Genomic DNA, 21058 nt, shown 5'->3' on the forward strand with positions numbered 1-21058 from the left:
CTGGGGCCACCGACTCCCCCAGGGCAGCCTGGGTCAGATGTACCTGGCACTGCCACGAACCTCCTCCACAGATGGGCCAGCAGGTCCAAGACACACAGCTCATGCAGTGGCAGTGCCCAAATTCCAACCCAGTGTCCCCAAGCTCTTTTGCCTGGACCCTACTGCCTGGGGCTGTACAGTTATAACCTAAAATAACATTTCCTCCGGGCCTATGGAGTCAAAGTTCTACCTTGTGCTTCCAGCTGGGCATAACTAAGCCACAAGCCAGCTTGTTCCAGGTGTAACCGCCACACAAAGAATCATTGAAAGTGGCACACAGAATCTAAAAAAATCACCCGATGAAATTTATTTCAGATTGTGCCAACCACCTACCTTCCCGTCATGCCTACCCACACCCGATCCCACTGTTTCCCTCGGCAGCCGAGTTTACCACTGAGATGCTTAATGCCATCTTGATATGACCCAAAACAAAAACAATCAAAACAACAGCATTAATATAAAGATATATTCCATAAAAGAGTTTGGCAGTCAAAGAAAAGCATCACACTTCCTAAAAACACAAGCATTCTTCTTCCCCTAGTCTACAGAGAAAATTGTAAAAAAACTAAACAAAACCAACATCATCAACAAACACCCACCAGTAAATACCACATTAGCATGTACACTTCGGCAAGTATGTGAAGGTAGCACTCCATCCCTGAACGATGAGGACAGAACTGGTACAAGATCCAGAGAGGCGTTAGAGTGTAGCCCAGCCAAAGATGCACGAACGCCCCAGCTACGCCTGGGGGGTGATTCAATACATAAGACAGACTTCATTTCCAACAGCAAGCCCCCAGTAGCCCTGACAGGAAGGGTGGACACGGTGACCACAGATATCCCCGTCGTCAGGGGGTGGAAGGTCACCATGAAAGTGAGCAACGAAACGTCTGAGCCTCTACGCAGCTGCAGGCTGGGGTCCGTGGCTCGGCCCAGGGGCCTGGCTACGGGGCTTCTCTTTCCAGGGAGAGGCGAACGCCAGGCCGGCCAGCCGGCCCTTAGCATGTGGCCTGGAGAGGAGCCCTGGCCAAAGGTGTCTAGCTGGCCATCTCTGGCTGGGGCTCCCTGGCCTTGCAGTGGGGGAGGGCCAGGATTCAAGTTCCGGGTAACAGTTTCAGTAGCACCAAGACCAGAAGACAGTGAGGCCAAGTGGGGAGGGGAGTGGGAGTATGCATGTTGGGGGTGCACAGACGAAGGGGGAGCATGTATGTGCAGCTGGGTTACTAGGGGTGATACGGAGAAGCTGCTGGAGTTGGTTCGTGAGACACTCAGGGGAACTGAAAAGGATGGCGTCAGTCCCAGACGCCGCATAAGGCTGTTGAGAGGAGAATGCCAGAGGAAATGAAGACGTGGTGTGAGAACATTCTTGCCCTATAAATAAACTATTTACACACTTCAGGAAAAGGAGAGCTGACTCCGGAGGAGAGCCGTGCCCACTGCCCCCTCGTGCCCTCAGGGCATAATGCTGTTGAGGCTGGAGATAGTTCCGCCCTGGACGCCGGGGGACAATGGACGAGGCACTCCCGTGGCACCAGCCCACGCACTGGCTCAGGCTTACTTCACTTGACATGGCCGAGGATCCTGCCAACACCCCGACCTGTGCAGACACTGCGGGCCCCCCTGGCACTCAGAGGGCCACAGAAGGTGTGGCTGCCGCCTAGGCCAGCACCAATGACGTGAGCGGTGAGGAGGCCAGGGTGCTGCCACCAGAGCCGTCTGTCCCTCAGAGCCACCTCCCCCACTTAAAGACATGTCCTCTGACTCCAGGCAGACCCCAGCGGGGCTACTGGTCACAAGTCCGTGCAGGTGAGAGGGGGCCCCTTGGCCTCCAGCACCAGCAAGCAGAAACAGAGAGATCATGTCACGCGGATGCTGAAGGCGGGGTGCTGGCTCGGGCTGGGTGCGTCCGTTTCTCTCCCTCTGGACGTGAAGTTGATGGCGGTGAAGGGCTTCGGCCTCCACGGCGTGGCTCAGCTGTGCTCGCCCACCTCTGGCTCCTCAGAAGTGGTGGCCTGCCTTCACTGCCTCAATGTCCGAGATCAGGGTCCTCGCCAGGAAGATGCCAAATATCTGACAACAAAGCCGGCAGAGGCAGCAGCCGTCAGCATCGGGACCCAGAGGGTGAGGTGGGGCAGGGTACCCCACGCTGCCCATCGCCTCCACACCCACCCGCAGAGGCTGAGGACAGAGAGCATCAACTGGGCACGTGGCCAAACAAGACCAACCCACAGTCAAAACAAATGAGCCCGGGGTCTGCTTTGCTGTGTAAAAAACAGTGGGACCTTCCCTAAAGCCTAGAAGGGGCAAACAGCAGGCACCACAGAAGCAAAACGGACGTTCCGCCCTGCCTGCAAAATGACCACGCACATCCCATACCACAGGCCACGACTCGCTTTGTACCTGGGGTGAACCGGAAAATGACAGGGTCACCCTGACTGGTTCTGATTCCCCAAATACCAAATCTCGAATGTTTCCCGTAAACCTGGATTCCACCATAAAAACAAAACTGTCCCCGATTTGGGCCATGCTGATGTCTGAAGCTACACCCCGACCTCAGTGACCAGGATAATCATGTGGGAAGGCTGATGTCTTCCTACCAGGAACAGACTAATGTGAACTTGGTGACCTGAGGAATTCTGCTCCCCTCACCCCCACTTTAAATCATTCTTGTGGTTGGTATCTCAGATGGGCCAGGCCTTCTGAAGTAAGAGATCCTTGCCTGCTTTGCAAGTAAATTTTTTTCTTTCCTTTTCCAGATGCTTCTGTCTCTCGGCCTTCCTTTGAGATCAGTCAACCACTGAGTGAAGGAGGAAAAAGGTGCGTGGGTGGCTGGTGACCCCGAGTCCACCCCAGTCACCCTCTTCAAGGCAAGGTCAGAGCCGAACATTTTCTAAATGGTGGGTTTTCCACAGAGCAGCAGTCTCAGCTGCCTCCGAGGCTGCCTGGGGGGCTGCCAGCTTCTCCTCCCAGCCCTGGGCAACACTGGAAAAAACTCCTGGTTTTTCTGATTCACTGAATTCTTGACTTCCTCCCATCAGTTCTTCTCCCGGGAGACACTAACCAGCCTACTCACCCCGGGCCTCACGCGCCCTCGGCCACCAGCATCTTTCCCAGAGTGTAAAATCTGGCTCAAGGGAACAGGTGTGGCCACAAGGGGAGAGGAAGCCACGAAGGGCAGCGGGAGCAAACCTGCAGCAGTGAGATGGCAATGAAGACGCCGGCCACGATGTAAATGTTCCGTGGGAGCCACCCCTCCAGAGCCTGGATGCAGCCTTTCGTGAAGATGGACTCGTCCCATTTGCTCTTCAGCTGCAGGGAAACAGGACAGTGGCCTGAGCCCAAGACAGGCAGGCCGTCCCCACCCTGGATTCCCAGAGGGCTCCCGCCGGGGGTAGAGCAAAACTCAAAGCTCGGGGGGGAATGAGGGATCTGGGAGGCTGGTGCCGAGGACAGACGGACAGACAGAACTCTCCAGGAGAAACACGTCTATTTGCCTCGGTCTCTGCCCCTCCCCGGGCAGTTCGCGTTTCATAACCTGTCTAAGCAAAGGCTCCCTGGCTGTGATCTTTAACCCCTTTCTCTTAGGGTCTCCAAAGATTTCAAGGTCAACTTTTTCAACACACCTCCGGAGCCCATGTCTGGAGAAAGGGGAGGGGGATGAGGGCTTGGTGAAGGAAAATGTGGCTTAAAGAGAGAAGCTGGGGAAAGAGGGTTCAGCGTCTTCTGAGTCAGGAGAGGGAAGGGACAATGGCTTCTCAGAGTGTGCCCCCGAGCCCAGGTGAGCCTGGCTCCAAGAAGCAGAGCCAGCAGGAGCAGGCTGAAGCCGACCCTAGTAAAGGCTCAGTCAGCACACAGGGACGTGGCCTCGGCAGACACCGTGTCCCCACCCACCCCGAACAAAGCAGTCGGCCCCGGCCCCCCTCCCCTATCAGCCTCACCCATGAAACACTGATGGAACATTCATTCGTTAGCAGTGTTAGGGGCTGAATTATGTCCCCCTAAAACTCCTATGTTGAAGTCTTAACCCCCAAGACCTCAGAATGTGACTGTATTTGGAGAGAGGCTGTTTAAAGAGGTAAATAAATTACAATGAGGTCATTGGAGTTGGCCCTAATCCAATATGACTGGTGTCCTCGTGAGAAGAGATTAGGACACAGACAGACACAGAGGGAAGCCCATGTGAGGACACAGGGAGGAGGAGGCACCATCCAAGCCAAGGAGAGGGGCCTCAGAAGGGACCAACACTGCTGACACCTTGACCTCAGACTTCTAACCTCCAGAACTATGAGAAAATTAAATCTCTGTTATTTTAACCACACGGCCTGAGTACTTTGTTACAGCAGCCCTAGCAACTGATACAAGTGGCGAGGAAATCGGTCACTAAAGAAGCTGATGCTGACATAGGCCCATCGCTATGAAGCGGAGCTCACTGCAGAGGGAGTTGAGGTTTCCCAGACTGGAGGGTCACATCCCTAGTGTCCACAGCCAACAGCGGGGTGTCTGCAGTTTCCCCGAGATCCCTCTCCTTCAGAACAGCTGTCATTCACATCACCAGAGGCCACCAGAGCAAGGACTGGGGTGGGCCCTCGCCTCTTCACATCCAAGCGCACACTCCCTGCGGCCTGAGGAAGCCCTTAGAGGACTGAGCCCTGCTCCTGCCCTGAGCCTGTCTCCCTCCCTGTCAGCATGGCCTCCATAATGGCAGCTGGACCAAGCCATGTGCCTCCTGCAACTCCATCCTGAACCCCTACATAACAGACACCTCCTGGGACTCCAAGGGCCTCTTAAACATGTCGTCTTTGTTCCCCCAAACTCTCATCCATCTTCTTTCCACTAATGTAGCAACTGCTAGATTTTGTGACTGTGGTTCACAGAGCTTGAAATCACACCCATTACTGTTCCCGTGAATCTTATCTTGCCAGTGGCTCAGGGAAGGCGTGTGCGTGGCCGTGTGCTCCCGCTCGCCTGGTTCCCAGCTTACGTGGCACCTCTGAGCTTAGTCTCCCCTGGCTTTCCCACTCCACTTTGCACTTGTGCTAAATCGGGAAGTTGGACTCTAGAGAATAAACCTGAAGAATTCAAAGTCATATGCATGGGGGCTCTCACCTGAGTCCTGACATCATAGCCACACTGTGTGTTCACAACTTTTTGCTGTAAGAAAAGCAGAAAGATTAGTCATTTTTGTGCTCCAGAAGCCGGTGGTAGAAAGCTCTAGAAAAGTCACAACCAAACATCAGCAAACACCTGCACCAATTCCATTACAGCTCATGACCTTCCATCATGCTGCCAACTAACCTTCCATGCTAGGACAGAGGTTGGCAAACTTTTTGTGTGAAGGGCGAGATAGTAAATATTTCAAACCCACCTACGTAGCTACTATTCAACTCTGCTGTTGTAGCATGAACGCGGCCATTGACAATATGTAAATGAACAGGTACGGCTGTATTTCAATAAAACTGTATTTATGGACACTGAAGTTTGAATTTCATGATTTTCACGTGTCACAAAATATTATCCTTCTTTTGATTTATTTTCAACCACTTAAAAACGGCTGAAACCATTCATGGCTCACAAGTCATCCAAAAACAGACAGCAGGCCAGATCTGGTGTAGGGGTCGTAGTCTGCCAATCCCTGAGCTAGAAGGGAGAAGCTACACTTGCTAAAGATTTCACCATCACGGTGGAGATGTCAGACACCGCTGTGCAGCCTCTGCAGACCTGAGCCCCTCCCGGGCTGGGGAACCCGCCCAGAGCCCCGTGGCCCAGCACCAGGCAGTGTGACGGTACTGACGGCCATAGGGGCTCCCTTCTACTCAGGCTAGGTTTGGGCAAACATTCAGTGCTCCTTCAAGGGCACCCAAGGGAATTCCCTGACAGTCCACTGGTTAGGACTCGGCGCTTTCACTGCTGTGGCGCCGGGTTCAATCCCTGGTCAGGGAACTAAGATCCCATAAGCCATGCAGCATGGCCAAAAAAATGAGGGGGGGCACCCAAGAGCTCAGTTTCTGGAACCCAAGGATGTGGTCTGTGGACTGGGGATGAAGACAGGTGAAGAAGAAAGAACAGTGAAAGAATTCTGCACCACCCCCAGATGGCGATGTACCCCACTGCCCCGGGCTTCTGAGGACTGAGCGTTTGTTTTCTCCAGAGAAAGGAGACCAGGCCTCATTATATTCACAGCATCTTGTCCAGGCGCCCCTGAGTGAGAGCCCCTCACGGGAGGGGGACCACTGTTTTTTGCCTGCTTCACCCAGCACACCAGAGCCAGGGTGGGCCATGCAAAAACACTCATGGAATTTATAGGTATAGGATTTCAGAGCTGCAAGAGCCCTGAGGCGAGTGGAGGGGGAGCCGGGCACTCAATCCATCCGCAGAAGAGAAGAAGCCAGAGCCCTCAGGGAGGCAGGATCTGCTCCGCTCCAGAGGGACCGTCCATGCTCGGGCAGACTCACCGCGGGGTCGGGCACACAGCAGGAGAAGGGCACCCCACACTTCTCGCGGCTGTAGCTGGCGCCACTGCAGTTGAAGTAGACGTTGAGGTCCCAGTCTTCAGGGCCGTATGCCCCACAGCACTGGTTCTGCAATCATAAAGCCGAGAACTGTCGGGGCTGTGAGCCAGGGCTGTCGTTGCCCGGCGTAGGGCGTCTGTCTTAGGGACACGGGGTTCAGTGCACCTCTGTGTATCACACAGAGAAATTGAAGCCCGCCCCACGGACCTCCCATCACTGAGACGTGAGCGAGGTGACCCGAGTGGCCCTTTAAGAAGGAAACTGTGTCCAGGTCCCGTCTGGGCCCAACACACCAGGCTGGCTCGGCAGCACCCTTGGAGTCAGCTCCACTCCCTCCTCACCCTGGAACTTTGCCTTCCTCCCCAACTGACCCCCAACCCAGGAGAGCGGGCTTCTCACTCTCCTTCTGATGTGGTCCTCTACTGCCCCCCGAGAGAACACCTCTCTGTGGGCAGTGTGCCTTCCTCCCCAGGAAAGGTCCAAGCTGGCCCCAGTCACCGTTTGTGCCTCTTTACAGGAAACAGCTGCTGAAGTCTACTCCCAAGGAGAGTTACGACTGGGGTGAAAGGTAACGCAATCAAAGCTCTGCCCCTGACCCGGGGTCTCCGCCCTCCCTTCCCAGAACCCCCCCACTATCTGGTGAAGCAGCAAAGAAAAACCCCATTTGTGCAAAAAATCGTAAAACCAAACACAGTGAAAGCAGCACTGTGACGTCAGTGGCGTCCCAATCCGAGAGCAGATGTTGTTTTCACATTTGCCCTTACAGCTGTCACGGTTATGGCCGTAATCACAGCCATATGGCCCACAACCAGGATTTTGGCTTCACTTTCATTTCCAAGGTAAAAATCCCACCTCCCCTGCCCCGCCTCCCCTCCCTCCCGTCCTCCGTGGTTCCAGGTGCTCTAACTACTACCTGATATTTTACCATGAGGAAGCTCCATCATTTACTATCTCTAAGGAAAGGTATTTTTTAAAAGGAGAGGAAGGCAGTGGAGAAAACTACAATGTCTTTAAGGCCAGTGCAGAGAGGAACCACCCTGGCATCCTTGACACCAGCAAGCCCAAGGTTATGTGGAAGTGAAGAGAGAATGGCAGCCTTGAACAGAAAAGGAAAAGGCACAGGAGGCAGTGATGTCAGAAGAGGGTGGGATGGGGACTTTCGCAGACGAACACGGAAGAGATCTAACAACAACAGAGGAAGGATCTAACAACACAGGAAGGATCTCTGATCACATAAATGGGTTTTGCGGGATCCTACAATACATGAAATAAGGGGTAAACAAGTTCTGGTTAATAAGGAGAACAGATCATAGTTATTTTTAATGCTCTTCTATTTTCTCCTCCGAACAAAAGGGTTCCATATAAAAAGCTCCTGAGGAAGCTAGGTTTTCTGGCAGAGCACAGATCAAACAACAACCTTGCACAGGCTGGCATGGTGGGGAGTGGGTTTCTCCCGGGGCCGGGGTGGGGGGGGAGGGGGGGGAGGGGCAGAGGGGGCGGGAGGGGTGGCAGGGATGGGGGACAGCAGTGGTCCCAGCCTCCAGGTACAGCCACACACAAGGGGGACGAAGGCCTGACAGAGAAAAGGCCACAGCCTGGGACTGCTTAGACAAACCCCCGGGAACAGAGTCCAGGGAGGTCACATTCCTCTCCATCTGAAGAACCTTCCTCCAGGCAGCTCTGCCCTCCCAAACAGGAAGGGGAAAAGGTCCCGAGGAGGAAGGGGACAAGAATAGCCTCAGACGGGGAGTCACGCGCCCAGCTCTACCCCTCAGCACACACAGCACCTAGGAGACTGCAGCCGCCTGCGTGGCCAGGGCTGGAGAGATCCGGTCCTTGCGGGGGGAGAGGGTAGGGTGGCCCTGGGTGCAGCTGGACTGCCTGCCCAAAGCAAATGGGGGAGGGCACCCTGAGAGCAAGCCCGGCCCGCCAGCAACCACAAGCAGACAAAGCTAACCTGACCAGAGTCGGGGGGTAGCACCTCCCCTGGCCTCCCGGCTGTGGGCAGAGCTGAGGGGGGAAGGCCCAGTGTTCCCCACCAGCCTGGCCCCCGAGCCATGCGCACAGACTGAAGCCAGGAAAGCCAGGCTCTATCAGGGAGAAGGTGGTGCTTACAGCTTTCTGAAGGGAGTCGATGAGGTTCTGCAGGTCAATGTCATCCCGGTAGGATCTGATGTTGCTCTCGAAGAACTCCCGGAACCGGTCCCTCACCCAGTCCTGGAACAGGAAGGCCAGCACGGCCACGGCCAGCTCCAGGAAGAAGATGAGCACGATGGCACTGCAGAACTGCAGGGGGACAAGCACGGGAGCAGGAGTCACCACACCTCTGGCCTCCCAGCCAGACGCGCGTCCTTGTCCGACCCAGAACCTCTGCCTGCTGCGAAGAGCACGGGCTCGGCACCCAAGAGACCCGCGTTGGAGTCTGGGGAATCCCACGTCATTAGCTGGGTACTCCGGGCAACTCACCCCTACTCACACTGCTGCATTGTTGGTAAGAGTCAGATGAGTGAAAGTATGAGAAAGCTCCAAGACAATGTACCAACCGTCTCCTATGAAGTAGCCCCCACTCCAAGGAAACTCCAACACGGGAATGAATGGCTATCCTACCCCACCAGGTATCAGCTCCTTTAGGGCAGAGACTGTGCCCCAGACACACCATCTGACCACTTTCCTCGCACATACAACCATCCCAGTTGCTAGAAATCTGTTACTCCTACTTTAGGGATAAGGAAGCTGAGGTTCACTCAGGTTACATACTTTAGATACAGGACATCTGAGTTCCCTGGCAGGGCTCTATTACAACTCTGGTGTTGCTAACGTTATCAGTACCTACTCTGTATGTGTGTATATGAGAGTCAACTGCAAACACCTCTGCAGAAGCACAGCTGTCCCTGGCCACAATAGTGGTGGAATTCTGTAAAGGCCACTGCAGTCACAGGTCCACACCCCCTCCCATCGCGGCGGGGCTCCAGCCTGTAGAGCTCAAGTTATCACCGCCGTTATCACTGGCCATACAGCACACTAAGCAGCTATGCAACAACCAGCAATATCTCAAAATAAGACATGCACATGTACAAACATACACACACATAAGGCCCTCCAGAATGTAATCTCCATTCATAGAGGAGCAAGGTAACCAAACATAATCTTTAAGAGAAAAAAAAAAATGAGAAAAAGCCCACGTGTTTTGCTTTTTAAATGAAGCCCAGAAAAAAAGGCTTGATCTAATAAATTCAGCAAAAAACATAGTGCAAAACACAATTATGTGTTTTCCCCACCAGGTGCTATTTAATTTTAGCTGAATGCATTTCAAAATGAATGTGTACCTAAGTATAAAACTAAACCCTTAGTAACTTGAAGTTCTGCCAGGAAATTAAGGATTCTGCATTGCACATCCAACAGATTCACACACCCTGGAGGAGGGAAAAGATTTCCTAACATTATTGACATCTTTTGATCTTAGCCAGGAAGGGCAAAGGTGAGTAGCAAACAAACAACTGGAACTTCTGAAGGGAGATGAAAGGCAAGGGAAGGGGAGGAGAGCAGGCCAGGGAGCAGCCGACTCTGCCCACCAGGAGCTAAAATCCAGAGGAGCCCAACCTCTCCAGAGATGAGGATCTGGGTCATCTGACTGTTCCCTGAAATCTTACCTTTCGTTGGGCAGCAGGGCACCAAGGGCTGCCTCCTCCCCCCCACTGCCTGATCCTGGGGGAGGCTCGTAAGAGCTGCTACCCACCCCCCAGATAAGGGCCAGGCCTGCCCGGCAGAGCCCATACCCCTACCTCCCCACCTCCTCCCACCCACGTGTCTGGGGCCACTCACAAAGTTCAGCAGGCAGATGTTCTCCCGCAGGGCCCCCACACAGCCAGCGAAACCCAGCGTGAACATCACCACGCCCACCATCAGCACCAGAACCACAGGGTCAATGCCATGCATCCGGGTCACTTTGGTGAGGTCGGACAGCACCCCCTGAAAGAGGCAGAGAAAGCAGGGTAACATCAGCTTCAAAGAGAGTCGAGGGTGCCCTGGGGGGGCTGTGTCCAGACCGAAATGAGGACAGGAACCTGCCTTCCAAGGCTCAGTCTTGTCATTAAAAGTCATGGCATGGCACGGCCCCTCCCCACCTGCCCCCTTAGAGGCCCCTCTGCCCAGTAGATCTTTGCCTACGTCAGCCCCCAGCCGCTCTCCCGTTCCCGGTCTCCATCTAGGCTGTGACCGCCTCCCAGGCAGACCCCACACTTCTTCTGTAGCCTGCAGGGTACTGACGCCAGGTCTGGGGTGGAAGAGGCCCTGAGGGGCCCTGTGGTCCGTGGTCAAGGCACCCCAGGGCCCTGGCCTCTGGCCATCTGGTGGCTGACTTTGCATTCAATTCATGGAGCACCCCACTATCCTGAGATGAAAACAGCTTCAACATGAACACGCTTGTGAACAGCACACCCGCCAAGGACAGGCGAAGGCTGCGCCGTCCACTAACTTTTTGTGATGATGCAGATGTTCTACACCTGCACTGTTCACAATGCTAGCCACTGGTCACATGTGCTCTCGAGCACTTGAAATGTGGCCTGGTGGAACTAAAGAACTGAATTTTAATTTGTATTTCATTTTAACTAATTTAGATATAATTAGTCACATCTGGCTAATGGCAACTGAAATGGACAGAGCAGTTCTACAGGATTCAAAGGAGGACGGAGAAAAGAGCAGCCGGACCAGGCACCCAGCTAGAATCAGGGAGCCAGGGTAGCCAGGCCTAGGCTCAGGGATCCGTTGGCTGAGATGCCGCTGTTCCAGAGGCGGTCACACGGTGGCACTACGAGTCATGGTTTGCACCAGTTTCTTGGTCACTAGGGCAAAGTGACATTGCTCTACAAGCTCTTAAAGGGGCCCAAACCCAAAGGCAGACCTTATCCAGTTCCTAAGGCCGTGGCAAGAAAGCCCACAGACCTAAGCGCTCCTGTCTCCTCCTCCTGAAAGCAGAAAGAGATTCCACTGAAGAAACAGAGGGCCCTGGGCCTGAGACTCAAGAGGAAGCTTTAGCTCCCACTGTTTCCAGCCTGGTCTCTCGACTTCCCCAGCGCCCACCTACCTGCAGAGCAAAATGTGGCACCAAAGCTCCACCCTGCCCACACCTGGTCTAGTCCCCTCCTTGGAGGTCCATCTGCCCCTTGTCCTTCTGGACAGTAAGAGCCTGGTCTTCTCTCCTCCCCTCTCCTCCACAGGTTGTGCAAGGAGATTCAAAGGTGCCTACAGGGCGCCCAGGGGGCACATCCCAGAGCCCTGATCCCTGACTCAGGGGTCCTTCCCGTGAATGAGAACAAGAGCTTCAGGAATCAACACAACTGTGTTCAGGGTCCTGCTGGCTCCCAGAGGCACAGACAGGGTTCATTCCAGAAGGTAGCCCCAGGCCTGCCCTGGACACAGCTGGAGACATGCCCCAGGGTGACTCAGGGCTTCTGGGAACAGGAGAGAGGGCTCCCCACACTCACAGGGCTCAAAATCCCAACCAGCCCAACCTTGACCTCTAGCAGCGACCCTACCACGGGGAAGCAGGGCCAGCAGCAGGAACCCAGGAGTTTTCATCTAAGTTCAGTGACTTCCAAGAGCCGGCTCTGTAAAGATTAATGACTACAAACCATTACCCTGCACAGGAGAGACTCGTCAGGGAGGAGTTTGGAGGAAGGGACAGTTAAAGCTGAAGAAACCTGGCGGACTGATGCTCAGGGTCCTAGTGACAGTCACACCTACCTTTTCGCTCCACGCCCATAGTCCGACACCAAGGAAGACAACTCCAGCCAACTGAGCAGGCGCAGGGGGAAGAGAGAGAGAGGGAGAGAGAGAAAGTTAGGTCAGAAACCAGCTCCACGCACATGCTTCTCAGAGGAGGGACCACACTGCTAGTCAGGGGGTGTTCCTGGCTCGTGTCCAGGCTGGGCAGAGCAAGGGCAAGGCGGCCCCCTTGGCCCCTGCAGATGACAGGGACTCTACACCAGAACAATAGGACGGTGAGGCTCTTCAGATAACCCACACCTATCTTCCCTGACCATTGGGACAAACTCCTTCAACCCCAGCTGGCCCCATGCTCTGGAGAGCAGAGACAAAGATCTCGGAGCAGACTCTGTCCAGGAGAGACTATGGAGTTAGAGACATCAGGCCACGCCCCATTTCTTCCCCATTCCACAAGCCCCCTACTCATTTCAATGCACTATCTGGTGTGTAAGAAGACATCACCCTTTATGATGGCTGCCCCAGGAGCCTTCACGGGCTCCCAGTGCAGGTGAAGCCCTGCATAGGACAGAGCACCCCCTGTGCCGCCCGCCTCGGGCCTCCAGCCCCAGAGACAGACTCCAAGCACAGACAAGCAGCCGCCCAGGCCATCTGCTGGCCGGGCTCAGGCTCCTCACCGTGGTACCTACACTCTGCACTGCAGGGCATGCCTGTGCTCAGGAAATGCCTGGTTATGTTACCGAATTACAAGAAGCCTGCACCAAGCCAAGTGCTTACCCCAGAAAAGCAGTGCCCCCCAAACCTGACCTCCTACCCACAGGAACCCACCGGGGCTAAGGTGCCTCACGTGCACCATGACAAAAAGGGACCCCCAAATACACGCCACAGACTCCTACACCAGGGAGGATTGTTCCATAGAAAACAAACACCACGTGGCCTCTACAAATTAAGCAGCCCCCTATTTTTCTGCTTAACTGCTTTATACTCTGCTGGCATTTTGCTGCCATTTATCAGGACCTGACGGTAAACAACAGGGCAAGGTTCTCTGTGACTGCAACTTTCCCAAGTGTATTCTCCGGCTTTAGGATACTCCTGTCTACTTCACTGCAAGCCCTAGGAGGCTGGACTCAGAAGAAGGGCCTTCAGAGAAAGCCCCGGAGTTCCCAACCTCCTCTGGGTCACAGGCCACTTTCAGAAAATGTGCACATGCCCAATATTTTGGAGGGAATTTCAGAGGGTTCTCAGACTCCTTACTGCTGGTTCCCACAGCAGTCTGTGGACCCCAAGTGAAGGAGTCCTGCCAAGACCTGATCCCCCCACCTAACAAAGCAGCACGCGAGCCGAGAGGGCCAGGACCAAAACTCTGAAACCGAGTCCCTCTGAAACAGAGTTCCTCTGAAACAGAGTTCCCTGACAAGTTGATGATCCACAACTTTATTCCCTTTCTCGTCCCGCCCCTGCTTCCCTCAAGATTGAGGAATATCAAAGAAAAAGGGGGACTGAAACCGAGCAGGACCCTGCAGGGCCTTCTTGGGTACGAGCCCCTCTGTGCCCGCTGCTTCTTGTTGGTCCCCCCTCCCCCTCTCCCCCCATTCCAAAGAGCAGACTCAAGCAGCTACTGATTAGAACAACAGTCACAGGACTCCTGGTTCCTCCAGAAGGGATTTAGATAACAATACTACGCTATCTTTGAGCTGTTCTGCAGAAACTAAGACTACCACCCCCAACCCTGTGGAGGATGGTGATTACCCGCTGACCTGAAGAGGTACGTGGACCCCAGACTGGCTGGAACCGGAAGGCAGATGATTCAGATTCCCGAACCATCTCCCTGTTACATCACCACTAACCAAGCAGAAGAAAGTCCACAAGTTAATCATATACCCTGCGACTCTCACCCCTAACGTTTCCTTTAAAAACCCTTGCCTGAAAGCCATCGGGGAGTTTGGGTCTTTTGAGCACGAGCTGCCCGTTCTCCTTGCTGGGCACTCTGCGATAAACCTTGTACTTCCCTTCACCACAACCTGGTAGCAAAAGGATTGGCTTTGCTTCAAGTCGGGCGAGCGAACCCAAGTTCAGTTCAGTAACAATCCCAAGCAGTAAGTGAGAAGGCCCAGATCCCAAGTCTCTGTTTAGCTCATTCATTTACTCACTCACTCATTCATTCAACAGGCATTGAGTAAGTGCCAGGCACCATCTCAAGCACTGGAGACAGCTCTGTGCCACGTGGGCAAAGATCCCTCTGCTGTCGGAACTTAGGCTCTATGGAGCTGACACGCGGTCCTTTCCACCACATTGTGCTGATTTCCCACTTTTCCATCCTCCCATTGGATTAACCAGTTGATGAAGAGGGCTTCGTTTTCCTTGATGGGGTACACGGCCACTTCCCTTCCCTTCCCAAGTGTCTGACACTGCATGGTAAGCAAGCCTGAAGGTGACCATTCACTATCTGCCGAATCCCCGCAGGCCTCTCTCCCCATCATTCCTCAAGGTCTCCAATGACTCACTTCTCTCTTGCCAAGTGGGGGCGGGGGCAGGGGGATGGGTGGTCAAGTCTTTTGCCTCAGCTTACCTGATCTCACCCAACACAGCTGGTCATTCCCTCTGTCACTGAGGCACTCAGCTTTGGGGACACCAAGTGTACACACACAATTGTCTTCCACCCTCCCTGTCGTTCCTTCTCAGTCTACTTTGTGGGTTTGTCCTCGTCTTTCAGAGCCCTCTAAATGCTGGAGAACCTCACTGCTCAGTCCTGGACCCCTGCCCTCCCCTGAGCCCTCTAGATGATCTCATAACTAACATGGCTGACTCACAAATCCTAACCTCCAGCCATAGCTGCTCCCGAGTCAAACACCCCAACGTCTACTTGACTTGTCCACTGAATATGACTAGTAACATTTCAATCTTCACGTGCCCCCAAATGGAGCCGTGGCCTCCCAACCCCGGAGCAGCTCCTCCCCACCTCTCCCCTTCTCACTAAATGGCACCACTGACCATCTACTCGTTTAAGACAGAAAACCTAGACCTCAGGCTTGACAGCTCTCTCCCTCCAACTCCACATTCAACCTATCAGGACCCCTCTGTTAGTCCTACCTTCAAAATACATAGCATACCCTCTCTGCTCCCACGTGTCCATGCTTCATCCCTGCAGGGGCCTCCCCACCGTCTCCCCACAGGTCCCCAAGCAACTAGAACAATCTTTTAAAAATATGTCTAGATCACTCCCCTCTTCAAAATGCTCTGATGACTTCCTTTCACACTTAGAATAAAATTCAAACTCCTTGCCGTAGACCACAAGAACGTGGGCAGCCACGCTGTGGCGTGCATCTCCAACACCATCTCCGACCCGGCTCCCCGGTCCCAATCCCCTTCTCTGGGCCACCCTGGTATTGTTACTGTTTCTTGAACTCACCAAACTCATCCCTGCCTCAGAGCCTTGACTAGATCCCTCAGCCTAGAATGTTCCTCCTCCATATCCCTTCCTGGCTTCCTCCCTCATTCCATTCAGGTCTCTTCAAATTTCTCCTCCTCAAACACATCTCCCTTTGCCATGCCACTGCTCCCCATCCATCACTCCTGATCTCCTTCCCCGCTAGATCTTCTTCATGGCACATATCCTAGACCACATGAGCTGTCTGTCTACTGTGCCTCCCCCCCACTTAAGCCCTCTGAGGGCAGAGATGTTTCCTATTTTGTTCAGGGCTGCCTAACCACTTTCCATGACAACCCACCCACCACCCGGTGCCACGAGGGACAGTGAGGAAGGTCTGCCCCTCGGAAACCCTTCGCCGAATACGGTCAGCTTGAGACACCAGCTCCCTACCACCGCAACCCAGTTCTCCTTCTCTCACAATAACGGGGCTCTAAGAATGAGAGCTTGTGTTTTTTTCCATTCTGTTTTACAGGAAGAACTAAAGTTAACTTTGCACCAGAAAGACAGGAACCGGGGGGGCAGGGACCCATGTCAGATCATGGGTTCAGTGAACAGTGGTCCAAGGCAGGACCTTCAGGGACCAACAGTGGTTATAGAGACAAGGACACTGAGGGAGAACCAAACAGGGGAAGTGACCTGTCTGGGAGCTCACACGACAGCCCCCTGAATGAGCCAGGACTCTGGCCAGCTTCGCCTGGCTCCCCGTGGAGCCCCTTCCCTGGACCTCCTTGGGACAGATGGTCTATGGAGCTGGGCTGTCCTCCTGGCTGCCAACCATCTGGGAGTGACAGTTCAGGTGCCTTCCAGCCTCAGAGTAACCTCCTTTGTCTCTCTTCTATGACCTGATTAAATTCCTTCCCAAAGAATGGAGCCCAACTCCCACCAAGCCCAAAGGGAGGCCAGCCTTGGACCATCAGGTGCATACCCTGCGGTGGTCACCAGGGCAAGTAGCACCACCCTTTCCTGAGTGCCAGGTGCTGCATTAACCACAATACACCTAAAGAGGCCCTCCACACCCCATAACACTGGTACTACTACCCCCATTTTTCAAATGGGAAAGTTCCGATGTAAAACGATTTGGTTATTTACCCAAAGTCACACAGCTAGCTGGTGGCGAAGTCAAGAAACAAATCTGCATGTCTCTGTCCTGACATCATGTTATCTCACTGCCCACAGGGCAGCCACCCAAGGCAGGAAGAGCGGGCACCAGCCTGTGCCCTCCACCACAAGGGCTAGTCACAGCGCCCGGCGGCGGCGTGGGAGTCCGCAGACGGGGCTTCTAAGCTGTGCAACCCTAAAGCCAACGTCCCACATCATCAGGTGGGGAGGATCACTCTGTGTCCAGTCAGGCCCTCTTTGGGGGTCACTGTGAAGATTCGGTAGTGACCGCTCCACCTTAGGCAAAGGCCCCTGTGAAAGAAGGTGAGAGGTCTCCTGGGGGGCATTCTGGGCTGGTCCAGCCCTGCCTTGTTCTGGAAGCCACACAGGGTCCACTCACCAAGTGGGCAAGCCTTTACCCAGCAGGTTCCAGACACAACGGAAGTGTAGACATCTAGCCAGGCCCTGCTGGACTGGAGGAGGATTTCAGCACCAAGCAGGTCAAAAGCAGCCCCTCATCACCCACAATTTAGTGGGCTTGGTCTCCTGTAAGATTTCAGTTCAGTGCGTGTGAAAGCACTCAGGCAATTCTTGCAGGCTCCAGAGGACTTTCCTCCACAAGCTCAAGACAAACCACCAGCAGCCACGAAACGCTTTCAGGCCATGCCCTGATTCTTGCAGACTCCCCTGGCTGAGGAAGGGTGACATGCACAGAGCCCCTGCCCCTGGGCCACCAGAGGGAGCCTCAGAAAAAAAACAAGAAGGAAACCCAAGAGTAAGCACCGAAACCCGAGGGAGTCCAGGGCAGCACTGAAAAAACAGCATGGGTCAGCCGGCCCTGGTTCCGGCTCCACCCTGCAACAAGTGACAGGACTTGTGCGAGTCCAGAAATTTCTCTGAGCCTGTTTTTCTTTGCAAAATGGGGATGACCCTTCCTGGGTCATAGGAGGGTTGTAGGAATTCAAAGAAGTATCCGGAGTGATGTGCTTACCCTGGAGCACTGAGCGAGCCCCGCCCTGACATGGAGGCAGAACAGAGGCCGGGGGACCCTCAAGACACCATCAGCATTTGCTGCATTGAAAGCACTCTGTGCACCATCCCCCAACGACTCGCAGCTCTGTCCTGAGACAAGGTCCTCCTTTCCAAAGGCGTCTGTTTTATTGGGCTTCTGGAGACAAGAGTAAAGCAGAGTTTAAGGAAACAGATGCCTTCTGGAGGTTTTTCAAGTGAGGTGGGGAAAGGATGATGGAAAGAAAACAGGGCAGGGAGTGGAAGAAGATAGAACTGTCTCAGCTCTGTTCCCAACTCACCCTGTGGCTTTGAGCAAGCCATCCCTCTCTTGGACTTCAGTTTGCCAACCTGCAAAACTGAATAGGTGGAGACCAATGATCTCCAAGGGCCTCTGCACCTCCCACTGCCTAAGCTCTGCCACCGTAAATCACGCCAGGTGGAAACCCAACAGTCCTGGCACTCACTCTCCAGAACTGGAAATCCGGAGTCCAGGCCTGGGGAGTCCAGGGAACACCAGAGATGCTTGTGGTCACTTGAAAGGACACCAGAGGGCACAGACCCTAGACCCAACCTGGCCCTGAGAGCCAGTGCACTGAGGGGGGAGTCCCAGGACATCTGTCGGGATCAGGAGGGCTTGCCCCTCCAGATTGCGATCACTCTGGACCCTAAACAGAGCATAAAAGGAATGCCTCTTTCTAAACGGTCCCACATTAAAAAAAAGCTTAAACCAAGCCAGTTCTTTGTGGGAGTTTGGAAGTTCTGGGAGCTGGAAGGGACGCTAAAGCCCAGCTTCTTATCCCGGAGGGAAATGGGCCCAGGGCAGGATGGTGCCTTGCTCAGGGTCACACAGCTATCACACACCAGCTTTTCCTCCTGCCGGAAGGGTGGTTCTGAAAACCAGAAGCACATGTGCCCTTCCCGCAGAGCCAGTGAACTCCTGAGAGGGGCCCAACGCGGAGGTGGGGAGGACTACCCACAGGGCTCTGGGGCAGCTTCCACAGAATCTCTGTGCTCCCTGATAACAGGGAGCTCACGCCCACCACACCCTGCCCAGGAATCTGACTGTATCAGCCTTTGAAAGAAAGGAAGGCAGGGAGGCAGAGTTCTCCAAGGGAGGTTACAGGCAGCGCCCCAGGCAATGGAGAGGAGGAACCCCCACCCCAGCCTCACCCCACCCCAGCCCCTGCCATCGGCTGGCACAGTTCAGTGATTAACAGCGAGTAGAGAACAAGATACTAAGCTAGGGGTCGACAGTTCCGTAAGCCAGATAGTGTTTTCAGCTTTGCCTGCCAGAAGGTGTCTGTTTCAACTACTCCACTCTGCTGTTACAGCAGGAAAGCAGTCACAGATAATACGTAAAGGAACGGACCGGAGTGTGTTCCAGTAAAGTCGTACGTGCAAAAACAGGCAGACAGCCAGGTTTGGCCTGCGAGCCGTAGTCTGCCAAGTCCTGCACTAAACTATCACACTGAAACCATCTGGACCTAGACAGGATTTCCTTCAGCTCGCCACAAGAGCCCCAGGACATCCCTATAATTCGGGTCTCCAACCCTGGTAGGTTTTTATATTACTTCAACAGGTCTTAATAGCCTAAAACTGCAAATAACCCAAATGATATATTCCCACAATGGAATATCCCACAACAATGAGAATCAACGATCTACAATTACGTACCACAGCATGAATGAATCTCACATACAAGATTTAACAAAAGATGTCAGACTCAAAAGATGTCCCTCCAAAATTCATATCTTGAAGCCCTAACCCCCAGTGTGATGGTATTTGGAGGCGGGGAGGTATGTAGGGTTACATGAGGTCATGAGGGTAGAGCCTCCATGATTAGAGGAAGAGAGACCAGAGCTTGGGTTCTCTCTCTCTGCCACATGAGAAAACAGCAGGAAGGCAGCCATGTGCAGGCCAGGAAGAGAGCCCACACCAGAACCTGACCATGCTGGCAAACTGATTTCAAACTTCCAGCCTCCAGAAGTGAGAGAAAATAAATTTCTCTTGTTTAAACCAAACAGCCTGTGATATGTTGTTATGGCAGCCCAAGCTGACCAAGATAGGAAGAATACTCGGGCAGAAAAATTAGATCTAGCATCCAATCAAAAGTTACTAGATAGGCAAGAGGGAAAATAAAAACATGACCTATAACAAGGAAAGAAATTCAGTAGCTAGAAGAAGACACAGAAATGAGAGAGAAGATGGAATCAGCAAAGACTTTAAAATAGATATTGTAAATATGCTCAAAGATTTAAAGGAAAATAAACATAATGAAGAGACAAATAGAAAGTATAAAAAAGATCCAAATAGAACTATTAGAAATAGAAAATACAACATTAGAAATGAAGAATCACTAAATGGGTTTAACCGCCAATTAGGCACTATAGAAGATGAGTGAACTTAAAGAAAAAGCAATAGGAACCTTCTAAACTAAATGGTAGAAGGGGGTTAAAAAAAACCACAACTGAGCAGCACCTCAGTGACCTGTGGGACAACAAGGAGTCCAAGGGAGGAAGGGTGTACGTTTGAAGAAATAATGATGGGAGTAATCACATATTTGATGAAAAATACAAACCCACAAATCCAAAAAACGCAATGAACTTCAAACAGAACACAAAGAAAACACACCAGCACATATCATGATAAAATTGCTGAAATCCAGTGACAAAGAGAAAATCCTGAAGTAAGCCAGAGAGGGAAAGAAAAGACACATTGTATAAACAGTATGCATATACAAGACATTTAACTAAATGCAATGAAAACATATCAAAATGTATAGCATGCAGAAAACGCAGAGCATCAAATATAGGCATACCTTGGATGTGCTTGGGTTTGGTTCCAGACCACCGCAATAAAGCAAGTCACACTAATTGTTTGGTTTCCCAGTGCATAGGAAGATTATGCTTACACTATACTGTAGTCTATTAAGTGTGCAATAGCATTATGTCTAAGAAAACAATGTACGTACCTTAATTTCAAAATACTTTACTGCTAAAAAACGCTAACCATCATCTGAGCCTTCAGTGAGTCATAGATCTTTTTACAACAGTAACATCAAAGGTCACTAATCACAGATCCCATAACAAACACAATAATAATGAAAAAGTTTCAAACAGTCTAAGGATTGCCAAAATGTGACAGAGACACAAAGTCAGCCAATGCTGCTGGAAAAATGGTGTCAATAGACTTGCTCAACGCAGGGTTGCCACAAACCTTCAATTTGTTAAAAATGCAGTGTCTGGGAAGC

The 21058-nt window shown here is 52.9% G+C and overlaps 1 protein-coding gene across 2 annotated transcripts in view; it reads right to left on the reverse strand.

Moving 5' to 3' along the window:
• Positions 1-323: 323 nt before the first annotated feature.
• TSPAN14 (tetraspanin 14) overlaps positions 324-21058 on the reverse strand; it is a 55514-nt gene continuing 34779 nt past the window's right edge. Inside the window, exons 3-10 of one of the 2 annotated variants that reach the window (XM_036828792.1) lie at positions 12291-12341; positions 10371-10517; positions 8664-8834; positions 6492-6617; positions 5146-5190; positions 3229-3348; positions 2759-2836; positions 324-2109 (exon numbers count right to left, since the gene is read on the reverse strand). In XM_036828792.1, the coding sequence (XP_036684687.1) occupies positions 2038-2109; positions 2759-2836; positions 3229-3348; positions 5146-5190; positions 6492-6617; positions 8664-8834; positions 10371-10517; positions 12291-12341 (810 nt within the window). In that variant the 3' untranslated portion in view covers positions 324-2037. The remainder of the gene's footprint in view (positions 2110-2758; positions 2837-3228; positions 3349-5145; positions 5191-6491; positions 6618-8663; positions 8835-10370; positions 10518-12290; positions 12342-21058) is intronic. The other variant, XM_036828793.1, reaches the window with a different exon arrangement.

The sequence above is a fragment of the Balaenoptera musculus genome, chromosome 16, assembly GCF_009873245.2.
Source record: "Balaenoptera musculus isolate JJ_BM4_2016_0621 chromosome 16, mBalMus1.pri.v3, whole genome shotgun sequence".
Classification (NCBI taxonomy): Eukaryota; Metazoa; Chordata; class Mammalia; order Artiodactyla; family Balaenopteridae; genus Balaenoptera; species Balaenoptera musculus.